Source organism: Calliopsis andreniformis, chromosome 8 (genome assembly GCF_051401765.1).
Source record: "Calliopsis andreniformis isolate RMS-2024a chromosome 8, iyCalAndr_principal, whole genome shotgun sequence".
NCBI classification, from domain to species: Eukaryota; Metazoa; Arthropoda; class Insecta; order Hymenoptera; family Andrenidae; genus Calliopsis; species Calliopsis andreniformis.
The window spans coordinates 7,975,194-7,995,687 of record NC_135069.1 but is presented as its reverse complement, the minus strand read 5'-3'; the positions used below and the strand labels follow the sequence as shown (position 1 = coordinate 7,995,687).

The window sequence follows — 20,494 nt, the reverse complement described above, 5'->3', positions numbered from 1 at the left end:
AATTAATAATACTATCGCTGTTGCTAGCGAGCAATCTATTTAGATTAATGACAATAAGATTCGGTGTTTCGATAAAATTGCGAATATCGATTTTATGATCAAGAAACGAGGTCGTGACCATTCATTATTCGCGACTGGAACATGCAGTCAACAGACCTCGACAAATGGACGATCCGTTGAATGAGTCAACTGTAAATTTAAAGGTGCTTATCCATAATTAAAACGTCTAAAACAAAATGTTTTTTTCATTCATGGTGTTTTTTCTTAATTCTCAAACACTAGTTGATCTTTTACCAACTTTCTCAAAGTGTATATACTAGGATTAAGTTAAGTAAAAAGAAAGAGAAATATAAGGTAGTCACATACAATTTTGTTATATTAATTTTTAGAACCTTGTACAATTTCTTTAAATACCCATTTAGTGAATTTTCGAAATGTCTCACGTAATTTAGGGTCTTATTAAAATTGCCTGAAGAGTATGCACATGATTCTCTCATCTCACATGCACCTAAACTTTCATACTTAAGAGTCAGATAGGGTCAGTAGTACAGAGGAACGATTCAATTAAACGAAAGTGAGATTAGTGATCGATTTAGTAGGGTGTACAGGTTCCTTCCCATAATCAGTGTGAAAGAATCGTTCGTTCTTAATTAATATTTGCCTTCTGTCCACAGCTGCTGAAGTAATTCAAATCAGAGCACACGTTCACACTTCGACACACGCCTGCCACGTGCCGATGGCATTGCTATCATGAATAGGGAACTCAGGATATCACACGTAACACAGGTAAATGTAGGTCATCGACCATTACCATTAAATGGCTAACAAATTTTCGTAGTTATTTCATCGAGGAGTTAGAGTATCAGAAAAGGATTCCTTCTAAATGATGTTTCGTTTACTAGTGTAAACCTACTATTTTTCTCTGTGTGCAAATAATGTACAGATAAGATTCTATGCATTGGAATAATAAAATAGCTTCCTAAATCAAATATTGATGGCTGTTAAGGTTCAGAGAACTTTCAGCTTTTATGAACGACAATACGTGACATAGTGTTATTAATAATTTAGGTCAAGTTTTTGAATTATTCTCTTCTTCCCTGTTAATATGTAAATGCGGAACTTTCGTCTTTGAAGAAGCATAAAGCTTAAGCTCGTGCACTCAGCATAAGAATTTAATGGTATCACTGCCGGTCAATGTCCACTTCAGGTGGATCGATTTAGTTTTTCGTTTTTCTTGTGGCATTCGGCGTGCACGTGCATTGCCTAATGTTTGTCGTATAATTTACATATGTAATCAGGCCAGAATAAAAAATTCTTCGAGTTTGACCAGGTTCTCGTGTTTACGAGCAGGTTGGTAACACATAGTCTAACTTTATTCTACCAATGCATGGAATCTACATATTTAAAGAAAATTTATTTCCTATGGTCATTTGATAATTTAGTAATTGCAACATCTCTTATTGTTAGCTGAAGTGATGTGACATTACAATAGAGATTGATGGACTAAATTATCATATAATTTATGAGAAGTGCAGACTATTTCAGTTCATCAATTTCTGCATGTTATTTATTTATCACTGTTAGTATTTATTTGAACCATCATTCAATGTATGAGAACTGTAGTATATTTCAGTTCATCAATTTCTATATATTGCTTAATTATTTATTACTGCTAGTCTTGACTAACACATTTGGTGATAAATGAGAAAGATTACATTGATTCCACTATACGAAACGAGAGTTGCTCTTGCTGTTAATTAGAGTGATACAATTAATAGCATTACGATTTGTTGTAATGAATTAAAACGAAGGCGTGCTCGAGAGAATCGCGTGTACAACGTTCGTAAATGTTTTTCAGAATTCTATTCACACAGTATATTTATTATTAATTATATTTGGCACACGGTCAAACACCCTTCGCGTTAGGAAATGTAGAACGATCAAATATCTTTGTTAGTGGGAGACGTAATGTCGTGCTGGCATGCCAGTCTGGTTCAAAGCACAGAGTTCGCGTCAACTAAAACGTTTCAGCATGACTTATTCAATAAGCAGCTTCATTGGAAATTCAAATTTGTAAGACCAAGTACAGAGAGGACTATTAAAAATAGAATTCCTTCAAAATTTCTTATTTTCATACGATTTACACTCATTAATGCTTATGTGTACAATATCTATATTTATTACGTTTTTGTTATTTGATCTCAAGATATTAAAAATTCTACAATCTATGATATCTCAGGGAACGAAGTAATTCTAAACGTGAGAGTACTTGGGTCAGTTTTGACCCTTTGACAGTTTATCCCACGTGAAACTCGGACTTGGCAAGACGCCAATAAGAATGAAATAAAAGAAACAGCACGTATTTTACATTCGTTACAATATATAGAAGTATTTTAAAAAATAAAGAACATATTGTTTTTACCAAAATTTGCGATTTTATTAAATTGTTAAAGGGTTACAGGCCTGTGTGAAGCAACTAAAAACAATAATTTGTAGCATCAGTGGTGCAAAGTTAGTCAGTCGAGCACTTGCCTGATCGCAGAATCATTCAACACCGCTAAACTGTGAAGCAGTGCATGTTCGCATGGACACCCATCGATCGTTCACTTAGGACATCCTTGAAGGATACTTTTCCCGCGCAAAATAATTCATGCACTTAACGATACACATTCCACGCGAGTCGTCTCCCTCTCCCCCTTTAAACGAGAACCTCTTACAAAGGTTCAGAGTCTCAGCGATAGAATCAACGAATCTTTCAAGAATAAAATACTGACAGTATCAGAAGACATCGAACGAAGCACTTTCTGTCAACATGACATCCTAACAACACTCGCCAAGTAGAATTCCCATTATCCTCCTGCCCCTGTCTCTCCGAGCTTTCGTAGTTTTCCCAAAATGATAGCGTGCAATTGCGGTTTAACTTGTTCGAGGAGAGGATAGAGTTCAGCTTGCGAGTTAACCGTGGTCGAGGGTCGACATTTTCGAGGGTTGTGGAGGAGCGCAACACTTCACGTGGCCGCGAACGCCGCGCATGTGAAGGGGTTGTCCTGTTCAACCCCCGACGCCGACGCTGCACGATGGTGTCACGTGTACGTCGGGTCACACCATCCCCTCCACAGGTTGCTGAGGGTGCATCCACCTTTGCTCTCGGATAGTTCATCTTCACTGAGAAGGTTTCACTGTTTGCTTTATCTTTCCCTTTGGTATCTGAGGTGTAAGGTTTGTTCATGAGAAATAGTTCAGGTGTTGTTGAAACTGAACTCTTTTATGGTGTTTTCTCGTTATAAAGTCGCTGCTAATATTACTCTTGACAGAAAGTTTTCGATCAAACGCAACAGTACGAAATTATTTAACAATACTGTCGAGTTTGAAAAGGGAAAATACAATCGTAACAGACCCATGTAATATTCCCATATTACATTTGGAGAACAATAATTTTTAAATCTCACATTATTACGTTTGATCGACAACTTTTTCTAGGGGGTAGTATAGGAAATATTATATGTCCATTTTATGATATACAATCTGAAACTTGACTAAAACTGAACATATAACTTTGTGCATTAAACCATCGATATTGCATTTTGATATTGTTTAAAGCAAACGAGTTTCGTTTCGTGTAAGTACACTGTCACTTATCTATATTATTTATATAACTGTACTGGACTATCAGTATACTGTATTCTATATCAGTATTCGTTTTTGTGGGTCTAAACATTCTTTTACAGATTGTTTATGTAGTTCCAGGGGGTGCTAGTAATGTAGTAATGGTAATGGTTTTTCGAGGGAGGCTAACAGTTGTTTTGTAGTTGTTAATTTGCAAATTGACTGGCTAATGTTAGCTACAAAGAAACACAGTTATCGATGTAATACCGAGAGGCAGCGTCGATGAGTCAGGAGTAGAGACGTCGGGGTACACCTACGCAACCCCTAATGTAAGGAGGGTGCCTTTAACGCAAAGGTCGCGTGATTTGTCGAGTATAAGGAACAAATTTCGACGATAGACATCTTAGAATTCGATTTTTTGCTTTAATTAACTCTTGGCGTAGTTAAAAGCGTGTAAGGTTATATGCAGTTGCATTTGATTAAAGTGCAAATGCTACGACATCAGGTTGTAATATACTTTCCTCGAGGTCGTGTAATTAAAACGCATTAGTGTTCTATATATTACTGTCAAACGTAGCGTGTGATTTTATAATTCAAAGTAAAAATATATTTGTGTACCTTTTCTTCATATTCGAATTAAAATAATTCGTACTTCACTTCAGTAAGTTAGAGATCACCTAATTAGTACATAAAAGAGAAGAAAAATATTTCTCATTGAATAAAGTTAAATAACTACAAACGTCATAGAGTCAATCTTCCCAATTTTATTCTAACAGAGACAGTACTTTAGTAATTAATATTGTAACTAATAGTTAATTAATATGGTATGATAATTCGATTAAACATTAATATCAGCAACTTCAAATCGTGTGAGAAGCTAAATTTTCGACATCGAATTCGGACAAACGAATCAGTGGTTAATGATACCAACGGAATGGGGACGTTTAGGGAGCAGTTACAGTGTGCCGAGCTTGTGGTGTTACGGTACTTACACATACAGGGCCTCGTGCATGCAAATCGCGCGTAGAACAAATGCACCGCCGCGAGTGTCGTAGTGGCGTGATGCAGGATCGGGTCTAGCAACGATATAGCCCCAGGAAACGATGGTTATTTACGCTTTAGTAGAGCGTATCGCATAAAAAGTCGCGATTCTCTTGAATATGCGTACATAGAACACTGTTTGAGGGAAGATTGAGGACACATAGCGGGGGATAATGCAAAGTAGGTACTATAGGGGAAAGTTACATAAATTGTACCATCTACTTAATTTCTTAGACACCTACAATTCGCAGAAAATAAGATACAGACGGTAAATACTTCATTTCTATTTCCTATTATTTATTTGTTGCATATTTTCAATACAGGATGTTTGATAATAGATATCAGGAATTTTTATAAATGATTTCATGTGCCAAAATAAGAAGACAATCAAGAATGTTGAAATTGCTTTCATTCCAAATTTTATTAGCACATGAGAAAGCGTCTTGAATACAGGAGATATTTGTCTGACTTGAGGACCCATTCTACTTATCTGGCTAGTGCAAGCTGTCAGTAGAATAAATCCTGAGTCAGACACAATTCTCGTTCATTTAGACAGGCAAGTGTTTCCTAAAGTTTGTGCCATCAATTTCATAAGAGTATTTGTAAAGTGGAGCAAATTTTCCTTTAAATTCCATTTCTGTAACTGTGTTTAAGAAAATATAAAACTGTAGAAAAATCCACAGCCTAATTATTACATACTTCTTGTCTAATTCCATATATGGCAAGGGATCTCTAGCTTCCTTTAATTAATAATTGGTACGCTACTGATCTCGAGGGGAAACGCTAGTAGGTTATTCCTTAGGCAGTCTGGGCCAGCCAAGGGTTGAAACGAAGCGACGCAGGGGAGTGACTCGAGCACTGACCAGTCGCTTATATAGCTGCTCGAGATTAGCATAAAGCTACACGCGAGGCTGACGTTCGGGAACACGATAAGAGGGTACGTGCCCGTTTCCTTACCTCTCAACCTACAAGCGACTGTGCGTATTGCCTCGATCATTGCTTCGACTGGCTCATTTTCCGTCACGAGGAACGTATACTCTTAAAACTAGCATCGTTTATTGAGTCCTACTTTTACTACATTGAAAGCAACTCTAGTACTTCTTTCTCGAATAACAAACTTTCAAATACTTTAATTCTTTTAAAATAAATCATTTCTATAGCCTTCCAATAATTTCTTTTTATATGACAAAGTAATTACATTTGATTAAATTATTAATTAATTTTTTCTACTCGATTTAATCTTAAAAGTTCCTGCAGCTTTGTGCTTCTTAGGGTTAAATATTACCCAAAATAGTTTTTCTATTATCCATTGCCACGGAGTACCATTACTTTTATACGGTTAGTAGTTCGTCAAGTTGTTTGATATTTAAATTAAAGTAATCTGGTTCAGTGGTCGCAGAGATTCTTCTTGATAAGAAGTAATACGAACGTTTCTTACTCGTGGACATAGTCCATTTCCTCAAGCATAAAAACGCAGAATTGTGTTTCTGCTAGTCAAGAGTAAAGTAGGCCATCTTTCTTTCCCATTTCTGGAAGCCAACAACAAATGCTGAACGTGTTTATTCTCTATTTATTTAAATCTCCCTTAAAAGTAGTAAAGGTTCATGCTTAATCGAGATTCCCAGCAGACTGCTAAAGCTCACTCAAATAGAAAATTCTCGCGTTGATACACGCGATAAGCTCTGTCAAGGGTGAAAGGGACCCTAAAGTGTGACTGACCCATCGAGGTCAGCCGTACGTCCAGCTTGATTTGCATTTAAACAATGGATTCTTCTTTTACCGGAATTTCGTGCCGCGATATTATCTGCACAGTTTACCCACCACGTGATAGCCTTCAGATGACTATCTCTTAGAAAAAAATATTGTACGAATCTTCCAGCTTGCTCTGAAAGGGGGTAAACTTTGCTGCAAAAATTTCCAAGCATCGTGGAAGCCGCTGTTGAGGCCTGACTCGTGTTAAGTTCCGCTACGCTTTAATGTTATGCGACCCAGTTAAGGGTGAACTCTGGCAAGATGGTTCCGGGGTTTGGCTTTAATGCACAACCCCAGTTTGCATGGTCTAATTTACGGTAACTCGACGTGAGAAGGCGCTTTTTATATGCTGTGTCAGGTAGATAAGTGCAGCTGATGATTTCCACAGAGTAAGTCATTTGAATTTCCTATTAGGATTCCCTGCTTCGTCTTAACTTCTTGAAAAGTGATTTTCAAGAGCTAGTTGCGTGTCGGAAGACTTTCTAAAATTAAACATTAATCCCTTGAATGGGGTGGAATTTTCACGAGTTGGAAAAAATTGATTTTTATTCTCTAAAAAGGTTTCGTATAACTTCCATTTGAAACTGAATGCAATACTTGCCTATTTGGAGTACAGTTAACACAAATTGAAACCTCTTATACTGAATAAATGGCGAAGTATGTAATTCATTTTAAGTGGTTGATATATTTGTCCTCTTCACTTATGGGGTTGATTTATTCTAAGAAAGATATATTTACAGGGAGCTAATAATATAGAACTTTCAACGTTGTTAAACTAGGTTTTATTCATCAGAAAAGAATGTACAAAGATGTACAAAACTTGTAACATTAGCTCATAATGTGCAGAGATCATTGTTGTAGATTTTGTTACGCGAATTCATTGAAATGAACTTATATATGCTTGAAAATGAGGTTCGTTGGAATTTATGAATTAATACGATCTTGGGAATAAATAATACTCGTTGATGTCGCGTTTGAAGTTATCGTAAAATAAATATTAAATATTTCCTATAGTTTGTACGAGGTGTAGCTATTTACACGAATGCTTCTAAATTTACAGTTCCTTTATGAGCACGTACAGACAATAGCGCTTGAAAGAATATTTGTTGAGAATCGTTGTTGTCGTTGTTCAGTTTTATAATTCTGTCGTCTCGATTTTCTTGCCAAGAGGATTGACGATCATACTTTGTGCTCGAAGCATAGGCGAATGACGATGGAAATCGTGCGGAATGTTGGCGATACTCTCCAGGCTGAAAAAATTTAATCTAATTAATTTCATTTCTCCAAAATGACTTACAAACCACTTCAAATAATTCATCACTTAGCATACTGTTTTCTAATTCAAATAAATTATACTCTGACCTGAATTTAGTTATAAATTTTAGAAGAAATATTTACCTTGAAACAGATGAGACTCTTGGTTCAATATAATATGGTTTATCTTCGTTTCTTTGGTTTGTATTTACTTCGTTCATCATCTCTTCGTTGTTCAGTGCGTTCTCATCCAAAGAGTCTCTCTCAGACGTGTGACTTACGGAATCGTCGCTTTTGAACCACTCGTTCTCATAAGCGTGCATCCATATTGGATTTGAACCTTCCACGCTGTGTTTGTTAGTGTTTGGGACACGTCCAGGTCCTCTGATAAATTCTGCATCTGACGTACCTCAAGAAACAAAGATAGAAAAGAAGATAGATGAAATGGAAAAAATGAAATAAGAAAAAAAATAATTTGAATTTTTTGTTCCACAGATGTCTACTTTGATCAAATTGTTAAATAATAATTTTTATTATGGAAATTGGCAACTTTTTAGAAAAAATTTAAGAAGTGATTTTTGTTCTCTAAATATAATTATTTTCCAAATTTCTTTATCCAAAATTTTCAGGAATGAAAGCTTATGCACTTCTCATATCCAGAATTCTACAGATAGATACATATTATCAAAATTAATAATCAACAAATTTTTGTTACATTTTATGAACTATGAGTTCCTCTAATTTTATTCTGCTTCTTTAATTTTATATCAAAAAGTGGTTCAGGGCACATGTAGTAAATTTTCACACTAAGAATTATTTAACAAAATGACTACGTTGCATAGTATATCAGTTGCTATCTAGTTGACAGTTACCAAAGGGTGAAGCGTTGGCTGCCTTCAACTGCCTTCGAAACGAAGCCCTCTGCGAGAGGCACAGGGCTATGCACAGAATTAACAGGGCTCCCAGAAACAGGGTCAAAGTCAAAAGCCAAAAAGTGGTCCCGGCTTGCTCGTACTGAATTATCGGCTGATACTGTGCTGGTTGCGTGTCGAGAACATTGAATTCCTTGAACAGACTGTCGAGCTTCTCGATATTTCTGTCGACCAGCTCGAGAACCTCGGATACCTCGAGGATCGAATTGTCGCGACGATTCACCAGATGCAAATAGAGATCTGTCTTCGTTCGGTCTACCGAACCGTCGTGGTTTTCATGGATTTTGTACTCGTCGATGTTGACTATTGCACCAGTCACATTACCCAGTGTCCTGGAATATTTGAGAGTGGAATTCAGTAATTAATAAATAGTCACGAGAAATTAGATATAGATCTTTTGGACGTACTCTCTGAAGGTTTCTATTCTGTTCCTAATTTCTGGAGGATGTTGTCTTAATACGAAACGAACTCTTTGATCCTCTCGTAGCAGGTAGATGAACACTCTTGCTGTGTCTTGTAGGCCATAGGAATCATTAGCTAAAACCTGTTCAAATTGGTTAATGTTTCTCTTCAATGCTTTGCATAAGTATTTCTTATGCTTAATAACTAACTTCATCCATAAAGACAGGGATAATATTCAGTAATACATAAAACAGACTTATGAGAGTATACAAGGACTCATTACAATAGTTTGAGAATGAAATTACAATTAAAGGATCCTTGAGACTTCACGTGATTAAAATTTATGAGGTTGACGTACCATGAAGTCGAAGTATCCCTTCATTCCCCTTTGAGGGTCAAAGTTCAAACTCACTACTCCGGTAAGCTTGTTCACTAAGAAAGGTTGTATCTCAATGTCATCTAGTCCCTCTGTCAGGGTCATATGCATCTTACCAACTTGGTAGTAATTAATCACAGCGTTCTCGCCTGCATCTAGATCGATCGCCTGGAACAAGTTTCACGCATGGTTTTAATTGTCTTATCATGAACGTTTCCACTGGTAGAGCCTCACCTTAACTTGCATGAACTGCGTGCCAAAGTCTGCTTCTGTCGTAACGCCCCCAGTGAATATTTTGCTGACAAATTTCGGAGGATTGTCATTCACGTCGACCACGTCTATAATTATTTTTAACATGGTATCGTTTGTTTCATCGAAGAAAGTTTCATTCGCTGGGATCGTGTTGCAATCCTCTGTTGCTTTTACAATTAACAGGTGTTGCTCTTGGTCCTCTCTGTCTAAAGTTCTGGCAGTCTGTAATTATGGATTATTAGAAATATTAATTTTTTCTCTATTAACAATATCAAAGAAGACTATTTGTGATATGTAGAATATAATATTAACTCACACTCAGTTCGTGTTTAAAAGTGTCCAGGAGGAAGAAACCATCTTCATTTCCACTGATTATAAAGTAGCAAACTGGGGGAGGCTTTTCATCGCGTTCATCGATTTCGTCTCTGTCCACAGTTTGTGGAAGTAGAATTCTTTCTGATCCAGGGGGTTGTTCTTCCGTGAAGTTAGTGTTAAAAATATCTACTAGGAATTGTGGCTCATAGTCGTTGATGTTTCGTACATAGATTATGAGATCCAGATCCGAGCTGAGGGGAGTGGGAGTACCTAGGTCATAAGCTTCTACCCTGATCTGTGTATGAGACGTGATAATTTTCAATAATTAATTATATGCAATATTCGTTTTCACTGTTACTGGAAATTGTTAAAAATCTAGTAACTTACCTCGTATAACTTTTGAGTTTCTCTATCCAGTGGAAGCTTCAAGGAGATAATCCCATTTATGTCATCGATGTGGAATGTTCTCCAATGGCCAGCCAAGTCTTGTTTCAAGCGATAGTGAACGTCACCATTTGGTCCAGTGTCGGCGTCTTGGGCCTCGATTTGAATAATGGGTGTTCCAACTGTCGTATTCTGTCAGATTTTGTATTTACAGGAATTAATATATATTGGTATCTGTATAAAAGGGTCTGCATTATCGATAAATTACCTCAGCCACGGGAACAGTTGTGTTATGTTGCGGGCTGATAAAAACTGGAGGATTGTCATTATAATCAGTGACACATATATTCAAAATAGTTGTGTCTTTATTCGAGGGGCTACCAAGGTCCTTTGCCTCTAGATGCAGTGAATAGTTCCCAAACTTTCCTCGAAGCGAATGAGCTGCTTTCAAATTTGCTGTCCAATAATCTGTCTGCTCTAAGATGAAAAACCCTATAACATATGCAAATTTACATTAATTCTTCAATACTACAAGAACTTTTCTACACGAGTTGCAAAATATTAGTGCAGACCTAGTTCATTCCCAGAAAGTACTCGAATCTTTACACGACCATTAGGTGTCGTTGGATCATCAGCGTCCTTTGCTTTGATAATAAAAATAGACTCCTTGATATCGTGGAACTCTGATATAGTGACACAAGTAGGAGGCACCTCCATCTTCGGTGGATTGTCATTCACATCTATTACAGTGACTCTGAAAAGTTTGATTTTCATTTTATTTTACTTGCACTTTGCTAGTAAAACTAATTCGCTTTCTTTTCGATTAATATTTCAATATCATAATAATTCAACTTACTGTATTTGTTTGAAAGCATTTCTCGATTCACCAGCAGTGTAACCGAATTGATAATTATCCCACGCTTCGATGACTAGAACATAGCTTTGTTTAGTCTCCCAGTCAATGGAGTCTGCTACTGTCAAAGCTCCAGATTCAGGATGAATGGCAAAAGTTCCCTGCATTAGAGAACGCTGTTTTTATATAAAAGAAAATTAACGATTTTTAATATTCTACCACTTGCCTGAGATGACATTCTATCCAGCAGATAAGTAATCTTTCCATAATCTCCGCTATCAGGATCTTTAGCCTGAATGACAGCAATCTCTGTGCCTATCTTAGCGTTCTCCATGACAGTCAGATTACTAATATCACTTACAAAATAAGGATTATTGTCATTTTCGTCCAACACCTGAACATATACTTCAGAAAGACTTGACCTATTGAAATTATTCGTTTGCATTAACATTTATATTTTATTTAAAATACAAATGTATATTCTTAGATTGTATCCAATGGTTTTACCTTGGTGGTATTCCAGAATCAGTAGCTCTAACAGTTAAATTGAGCCAGGAATATTGCTCCCTGTCAATTTTATTGGCTACCACCATTTCACCAGTTTCAGAATCGAGATGCACCAAATCAATCAATTCCTTTGGACTCTCTAAAGAATATGTGATACTACGATTCTTGTCAGCGTCATCTGCCACGATGTTCGCAATATTAACGCCATTTTTACTGTTTTCTGTAACCGATCGCCTGTAAAATGGTCTTCGGAATCTTGGATTGTTATCGTTTTCATCTTCGATTATAATATTCAGTGTGGCTAGAACATTGAAGTTAACGTTTAAAGCTCATTTTGGTTTATTTAGAGTTTATTTAGAAATCATGGGATACTGTCATCTAGATACTAACCGAATGCAGTTTGGATTCCTCTGATAGCAGCCAAGTCTTCAACAATAAGGCCCAGTCTTATAGTTTCCACTCTTTCTCTGTCTATTAACTTTACCACTCGAAGCAGACCATCCAGTGCGTTTAGTTCCAACAAGGACAAGTAATCGTATTCCTGAATCTTAATTAACGTTCCTTCCTCGTTCCTTGCTTCAGAAGAGTTTGGATCTATTCGATAACGTAAGATCGGTGCTATGTCTGGATCATTGGCCACCACTCGATGCACGTACGCTCCAACCTGATCAATAATTCTATCAATTAATATACATAACATAACACTTTTTTTTATTTAAAGCCACCAACGCACCTGAGTATTTTCACGAATGGTGACTGTACCAGGATCGATGAAAATTGGGGGCTTGTTGTTAACATCCACAATAGTGATATTAACGAGAACCTCAGCTGTTCTTTGAATTTCAGTTCCACTATCTATCGCCAGAACATTCAAGCTGTACCTGGTGGTTTTTGGCGAAGTGAGATCTGGATCTAGATTGGATCCAGGAGCTACTCTAATCACACCTGTCTCAGGACTGATAACGAACTTGTCACCAGCCCCACTTTGAATTCTGTAGACCAGTTTGTTGTTGGGCGACGACAGGTCTTTGTCCCAGGCCTTTACCTATAAAAACCCTGTGATACACCTGTAATATGTAAATTAACCCTTAGCATAGCAAGGGTTACTCAGGTCACTCAGACACCTCAGTACTATTTTCTCTAAGTTTTTAGTGAATTTTTTGAATTTCAGCTCTTGGAAATCTGTATTTGTATTCTGATTATGAGTGACTCTGCCTTGGTATGATAAGGGTGAAGTCTTCTGAAGTGCTGCACACCTGTATCACACTGGTTCCACCAGACAAGTCTTCAGGAATGCTTCTTTTGTATAGCGTTCGTTCAAAAGCAGGCGCATTGTCGTTAATGTCTTTCAGGTAAATAATTAAGGGTGCATCGGAGCTTAGGCTAGGTGTACCCATGTCTCTGGCTCGGACTGTTAATTTTAATGGTCGCACAGAAGTTTCCTTATGGCCCTGGCTGATAGGTAACGTTTCAAAGTCTAGAGGAGTTGTTGGGGTGATCACTCCGCGTTTAGGGTCGATACTGAAGTTCTTAGAGAACTCTCCAGACACTAGAGCATAGACTACTTCGCTATTTTTAGTACCTAAGTAGGAGAAGTAGTTCTTGTAAATTTCGAGAGCAAATCAGAAATCAATACAGTGATTCAAATAAAATATTTCAGACCATTTAAATCGATATCGAATGCTTCGACAATTAGTGGAGACTCGAAGTGATCCTCGTTCTCTAACAGAACAGCTTCATATTTGTTCTGCAGAAATACCGGAGCATTATCATTTACGTCATTAACATTCACTATCAGTTGAGCTGTATTGCGATTGCCTTTGCCAAGCTCGTCTCGAGCTTCGATGGTTAAATAATGTCTGAACATTAATTCTCTGTCAAAACTCGGCCCTGCTTCTTTGACAGTAATCACGCCAGTCAGAGGATCCATTGACAATCTAATATTTAATGATGATTATTATAGTTAATTTAATGTATCTTTTTATACCAGTGTTTTATTTTATGGTCTACTTACGCGTAAGCAATACTGCCTCCTAAATGTGTATATCTGATACCACGAGTTCCAAAATTTCCACTGTCTTCATCCAATGCTTGAACCCATGCTACTGTAGTGCCAACAGCGCAATTCTCTGGAATTGAAACTTCGTAGATGTCTTCCGTGAATTCTGGGTAATTATCGTTTTGGTCTTTTATGAAAACTGTCACTGGTACTGTAGCGTACTTTGGTGCAACTGTTACCACCTCTTTGGCAATTAGTGTAAAGTTGACCTCTGAAAACAGTGGAATAAAGATTAGAGTTAAATGTAAATTAATGTAAATGGATAGAATTGAGTAATTAATTAAATTACCTGATATAGTTTCGAAATCAAGTTTGCTAGAATTTTTAACGCGTATTAAAAACGGAGCTTCGTTGATTCCTCTGGAAGGTGTCACATCAAATATTCCATCTCCACCATCAATAAACATTTTAAAAGTCCCATTGGTTCCCTAAAAAAATCCATAAAATTGAAGCGAAATTTAAAGTGAAATTACATCACAGCAAAGCAGCGAATAAAACAAATAATAATAAATTATTTTTATGCGTAATAATCTCACCCAGCGTAGGAATTTGGAAAGGAAATAGCTATAATAAATATTCTACGATAGTAATCGTACATGAAAACCAGCCACTGAACATCGTCTCTAATTTGAAGTTTCATTTAAAATTCCCCAACTCTGTATATCTATGAATCGCGAAGAAAAAAATGCTTCGAATTTTGCGTAATAGTTTCGCGAAATTCCAGTGCCCGTTTCTCACCAAGTCATGATCGTAGACTTCCGGTACCGCATCCCCGATGAAATTAACTGGGGTATTGTGAGGCGCGTTCTCGTTTATCTCAGCGCGGTATCGCGCGCTTCGGAACTTGGGAGTCTCATCATTTACGTCGGTGAGGATAACAGTCACCTCGGTGGAGACCCACGGTGCAGGCACAGTTTTCGACACTTCCCTCGCTGTTATTTCCAAGATGAAAGTACCCTCTGCGTTCGCCTCCGCTTCTCTGTCGAGCTGCGATCTGGTGAACACCAAACCGGATGTCGCGTCTATGTCGAAAAGGTACCGCGGGCCTTGGGTGATACTGTAGGTGACTTTGTTGTTTATTCCCTTGTCACCGTCCACTGCTCGAACTACGACAATTCTTATGTTAAAAAATATCTGTCTTATGCTTATGAGAATTAATAAATAAAAAATTGTGAATTTTCCGATCTGCTGTAACTAATTTTTCGAAATGGAGTTACAGCAACTTATGATAATAGTTTGTGGTATTAAAATTATTAGCTCAGAGTTAGAAATTTGAATTTCTAATTCTTTGCACTTCGAGTATGCTGTACATTGTAAGTATTATATAATACAGTGGAAGAGATTAAATTTAATAGCAGAATATTTGAGCATTTGAAAATAGGACTATCCTCTCAAATAATTCTACATCTTTTTTCAGACCTTGGAGAACAGACGTTCCTATCCTGACGTTTTCGCTGATCCTGGCAACTGGAATCATGGTTATGAATTCTGGTGGCTGATCCTCGACGTCCTGAACCTTGACGAGTATCGCAGTCGTTCCTGTATTAACCTGAAATGATTACGAAGGGCAAGGCATTACGAAGGTAACTAAAAACTATTACAAACTTATTTCCTAAGGACTGTTTGCAGTGCATGTTAATTATTAAGTGTAATGTCCTTCTAATGCTTCAGAAGGTACTGTATCATACAGATAATTATTACATAGGGGTTATATCTCAGTGGCAGCTTAAACAATACCCTTATATTTACGTTAACAGAATTCAGTGGCCCTGAAGCGGGCATCTATTTTACCAAAAACTAAGTTCAATGTTCACGTTCTTTCACTAACCTTCTCGTTGATCGCTCGATCGATCGCCAAGACCCTCAGCTGATACAAGTACTTTCTCTCGTAATCCAATCTACCCACGAGGCGAATGACACCTTTCCCATTGACCGTCGAAACGCTGAACACGTCATTGTCCCCGTCGAGTTCTTGTAGATAGTAGACCACCTGTCCATGAGCTCCCAAATCGGCGTCAGTGGCTTCGACAGTTGTCAGTATGCCGGGGCCAGAGTCCTCTCGCACTGTCAGCGAAGTCGGATGCGGTCGAAAGATTGGGACATTGTCGTTGACGTCTTCCACGAGTATCAGCAGACTCTGGGTGATGAAGTTTCCCTCTCCGAGTCTTCCGTCCGTCAGTGTCAGCACCAATGCGTACTCGTCTCTAGTCTGTGGAAATACTGATGCTTTAACTTCCAGAAAAAATTGTAATTTTCATGAGTCGCACTTAAAACGCCTAAAATACGCGTGAAATGTGAATAATTTGGGATTTATTCTACTGCTGACCTGTATTAACCAGGTCAGACACAGAAATCAGAAGAATACGTTCTAAGTCAGACGTAATAAATTCAGTAAAACAAAATCCCAAATTGGATATAGCAACATCAGTAGAATAAGTCTTAAGTCAGACATAGAAGAGTCAGTAGAATAAGCTACAAGTCAGACACAGAAAAATCAATGGAATAAGTCCAGAGTCAGAATCAGAGAAGTCAGTAAAATAAATCCCAAATCAGATACAGCAAGATCAGTAGATTAAGTCTCAAGTCAGACATAGAAGAGTCAGTAGAATAAGCTACAAGTCAGACACAGAAAAATCAATCGAATAAGTCCAGAGTCAGAATCAGAGAAGTCAGTAAAATAAATCCCAAATCAGATACAGCAAGATCAGTAGATTAAGTCTCAAGTCAGACATAGAAAAGTCAGTAGAATAAGCTACAAGTCAGACACAGAAAAATCAATCGAATAAGTCCAGAGTCAGAATCAGAGAAGTCAGTAAAATAAATCCCAAATCAGACACAGCAAGATCAGTAGATTAAGTCTCAAGTCAGACACATTTCACTTATATTTTAAACGTTTTCGTAGCAAATAATAACTACAAAACGAAACCTTAAACGTAACTTCATCATTCTTGATTTTCGTTCTATTTTAGCGTGTAGAATCATCCCCTACAATCTTCTGACACTTCTTGTCGAACACTCTGTATAGTATTTCCATTTTAAGGGATCTCCAGCCACTGATGACTTTATAGTGAGGGGCAAGATTCTAAGGGCAACTCGTTTGTTCTAGATAATATCCATATACCCATCAAGTACAGCAACGAGCTCATAACAAGGGAATACTGTACTTTTTGTGTCGTATAAATGGGGATCAATAGCGCTTGACGCGAGGATCTAGGCTTCGTCTCGTTTTTGCTCGTCCACTCAAAAAACTAAATCGAGAGCATCGAAGGATTAGAGAAACCGGGTTGGTACGCAAATAACTTTGTCGCTTGGAAAGCAGCGTCTTCTCAATCGCCACGAACCGATCCTGATAATCCTCGATCGTCATCCAACCAGCTAACTAATAATTTTGAACCGCGTCGTATCCTCCAACCGAGAATTAACTCACAAGTTAATGGCCACGTTTAAGGGAGACGATGATGACAAAATGACGACTTCCACACATAGATTCGCCATGGATCAGCGGTTGCACGTCCTCGAGTTTCTCTTTAATGTCTCTGGCGTTGCTAGATCGATCGAACGCTGTTCGTGAAATATATTTAAAGAGCGAGAGGAGCACTCGTGCGAAATGCAAAAGGAGGAGCATGGGTTAGGAGTAAACGTAGATATTATTTTCTTTCGTTCGCGAGCAAAGTGAAGCTGAAAATCACTTTCTGGTTTAGTGGGATACGTTACTCTTCTGTTTGAGCTCTAGTTGCTACTTGTTATGCAGGTAACACTAGAACTATCAAACTAGTTAATGTGACTGGTTTGGAAAACTTTTTTATAGAAATAAATTAATTCTATAACGTTCAATTTCCTGAGAGTAAGTTACTTTTTCTTTCTCTTATATTTCGGGATTTATGTAGTTAATAAGTATGCTAGGTATAAATGATAGAGCAGAATGAAAAAATGAGAATTGTGTTACTGCATTCTAATACACAGCAAAATTTATCTATTAAAATGCCATTCATGACATTTAGGGCAATTAAATTTACATCTTGCCATATAAATTTTTCTGTCAAAAAATTTTCTGAGATGCTGCAAAGGTTTTGAATTGTTGGCTCTCTTGAATGCATTATAACATAATTTTGTTCACTCAGTTCCTTAATTAAACAGGTTAATTTAGCTCCAACGTTTAGCAAAAAAGCTATTGATTACTCGTCTGTCAATTACGCATGCACTGATTGTCATCAATTCTGCATAAGAAACAGATGATGCCTCTGTTCTGTGTCAAGCTACAGAGGTATTATAAGTACCGCAAAGTGTACCGAGCAGTACGTGAGGCAATTTCGTGAGATCGATATCACGGTCGGTGGAGGCATCATCTCTGCGAAATAGATCATACTGAGGGATGATTTACCTCTCTGTCCAGTAATTTGTTCAAGTAAATAATAGCCTCCTGCGGATTGAAATTCTCGATCCGGATCACGTCGCTGCCAGGTTGATCTCTTACGCCGAACATCAAGCTGTCACCGTCAGGATCGACACCGCGAAGAACGTAAATTGTACTGCCTGCAACAGAAACCGGTTGGCACGAATGGCAACGCGATATTGGCAAAGGGATATAATTAATTTAAATGCTCGGAAACGTTAATTGTTTGACAGGTACTGCACATGGCAGCAGGACGTCTAAAAGATGATGCTAGAAAATTGCTAGATTCGTTCTTGACATTTTCAGATGTAGCTAAGTGAATAGACACAAATTTCTGTGAGTTATAATTACAGGCAAGTCATGTGGAATACCTTACTAGAATATGTAATTAGAGTTAGGCTTATTCTACTGACATCGTTGCCTCTGGCCTATTGCCAGTAGAATGAGTCTACGAGTCAGACACATTTAAAAAGAATTTTAGGCACACTAGTATTAAATAGGAAATGTAACTTAAAATGTAGTAAGTATTGCGGTTTTATATAAGTTTCCCTCAAATTAGAGATTAAATAAATAGATAAGAGAACTTTCTACATGAATTAAATATTGGCAAAAATACAGTAATTAAAGATGTTGTTTTCAAGTATCGATATTTCTAGTTTTCAAATTACAAATAATTTACTGTTCATAGAATTTTATTCTAGTTAACATTTCACTACAATTCGTTGTGTAATAAAGAAGTAACAGAAACCCTAATTAATTAGTCTGATAGCACCTAGATATCCAGAAGACAATAACATTGCAATTGTTATGAAAGTTTGAATTCATACCTATCTCACGTTTTTTAATTTTACTTTTCTTTAAACGTGTTTGTGCAATACCTAACAAATGTTAATGAACTGAATCTTAAAACAGTGTTTCTCAAACCTTATCATACTACCGTCTCCTTAATTTTATTATATTATTTTTACTGCTCTTTGGTAAATGATTTGAGAATTTTTCATTTAAATTTTCCGAGAACTAAAGTCACTAAAGAATTTTGAGCTATGAGACCTAGTAAACTAGTAGATTAAGTCTCTGGTCAAACACAGCAAAATCAGCAAAATAAGTCTCAAGTTAGGCACGACGAGATAAGTAGAATGAGACTTAAGTCAGACACAGAAAAATAAGCAGAATAGGTTCCAAGTCAGACATAGTAAGACCAATATATTAAACCTAAGTCAGACACATCGAAATCTCGCCTTATTTTAGCATGTAGAATCACCCTTTAAAATCTCTTATCATTGACCATTTTTATATAATCAAATGAAAGCTCATTGAAGGTAGCAGCTGTCCTAATATTTTTGAACGGTGATGTAGGCATTCTAAAATAAATTGTTTTAAAGTGACACGATAGTCCAAGACTGAATGAACACTAGAATGAAATTTTTCAACACTTATTAAACCTTCGACAAAATTATAAACCATTTAACATACACCTCAAGCTGGTCAATGGCGTTCACTTTGAGAAACACTGTTTCAAAGCTACATTCCCATAGAAAACTATCAGTACAGAGAACACTTAAGTTGCTCAGCTTGTTATCTATGGGGGGATGTATTATGGCTGAACGATCCGCGAAAGACGCATCGAGGTGCTAACGAGCACGCAGCGTCCGTTCCCCAGTCAATGTACATTCTACAGTGTGGTCGTGTGCATCGAGGCAGAACGATGTTTCCATATGTCCTTACCAACTGGTGTCTCAGGCCCTTCCTTCAGTCTCAGGATAATTTCCGTTTGGCCGTCGATAAGAAAACGAGGCGGATTGTTCCGCGCCGAGCAGCTCGCTAAAAGGCAGGCGAACACGAACGCGAACCATTCCGACTTGAATCTGCGCCTCTTGTAGGATCGTAGTAACCATGAGAACGTGCCTATTGGTTTCGTTGAGGTCATCCTGGTGGTGGGCATCCCTTAATTGACATCATTACTCTCTCTCACTGAATGAAGAGCGAACTTCGAGTAGACAGAGATAGGGCACGTGATGTTGCATAGGTTTCTGGAACGAGATATTTTTTATTTATTTTTTATTTATTTAGACACTTTTTATTTAGATATTATACAGTGGTATTAAGGTAATGATAAAACCAATGCGGATGAAGGAGTATTTTTAATAGCGAGTGGTAGAAGAAACACGTTTTTTAGGAATTTTGTGTAAGAAGGATATAAACTCATATGTGTATTATAAAATATGTTTTCTTTATCTTAATGTTTGTTCCTGTTGAGAATTTAATTATTTTTATACATTATTCTTCAACATTGGTTCTATAAAAATTAGATGAGTTCAAATGAAATAATGAAATACCCAATGAATTTCATTCTAGTACAGTTATTTCC

At 37.2% G+C, this 20,494-nt stretch overlaps 1 protein-coding gene across 1 annotated transcript; it reads right to left on the bottom strand.

The window, feature by feature from the left end:
- Positions 1-7,177: 7,177 nt before the first annotated feature.
- On the bottom strand, positions 7,178-20,053 carry Cad88c (cadherin 88C). The gene is made up of 24 exons (XM_076383258.1): positions 19,852-20,053; positions 18,115-18,266; positions 15,562-15,942; positions 15,153-15,282; positions 14,472-14,839; positions 14,023-14,161; positions 13,689-13,944; positions 13,337-13,611; positions 12,931-13,256; positions 12,408-12,719; positions 12,065-12,338; positions 11,675-11,975; positions 11,394-11,589; positions 11,171-11,328; positions 10,887-11,068; positions 10,583-10,806; positions 10,318-10,506; positions 9,932-10,225; positions 9,598-9,837; positions 9,346-9,531; positions 8,993-9,129; positions 8,526-8,917; positions 7,798-8,062; positions 7,178-7,649 (listed from the first exon to the last, which is right to left on the bottom strand). The coding sequence occupies exons 1-24, from the start codon at positions 20,051-20,053 to the stop codon at positions 7,535-7,537; spliced, it is 5,694 nt and encodes a 1,897-aa protein (XP_076239373.1). The 3' UTR covers positions 7,178-7,534.
- Between the last annotated feature and the right edge of the window lie 441 nt (positions 20,054-20,494).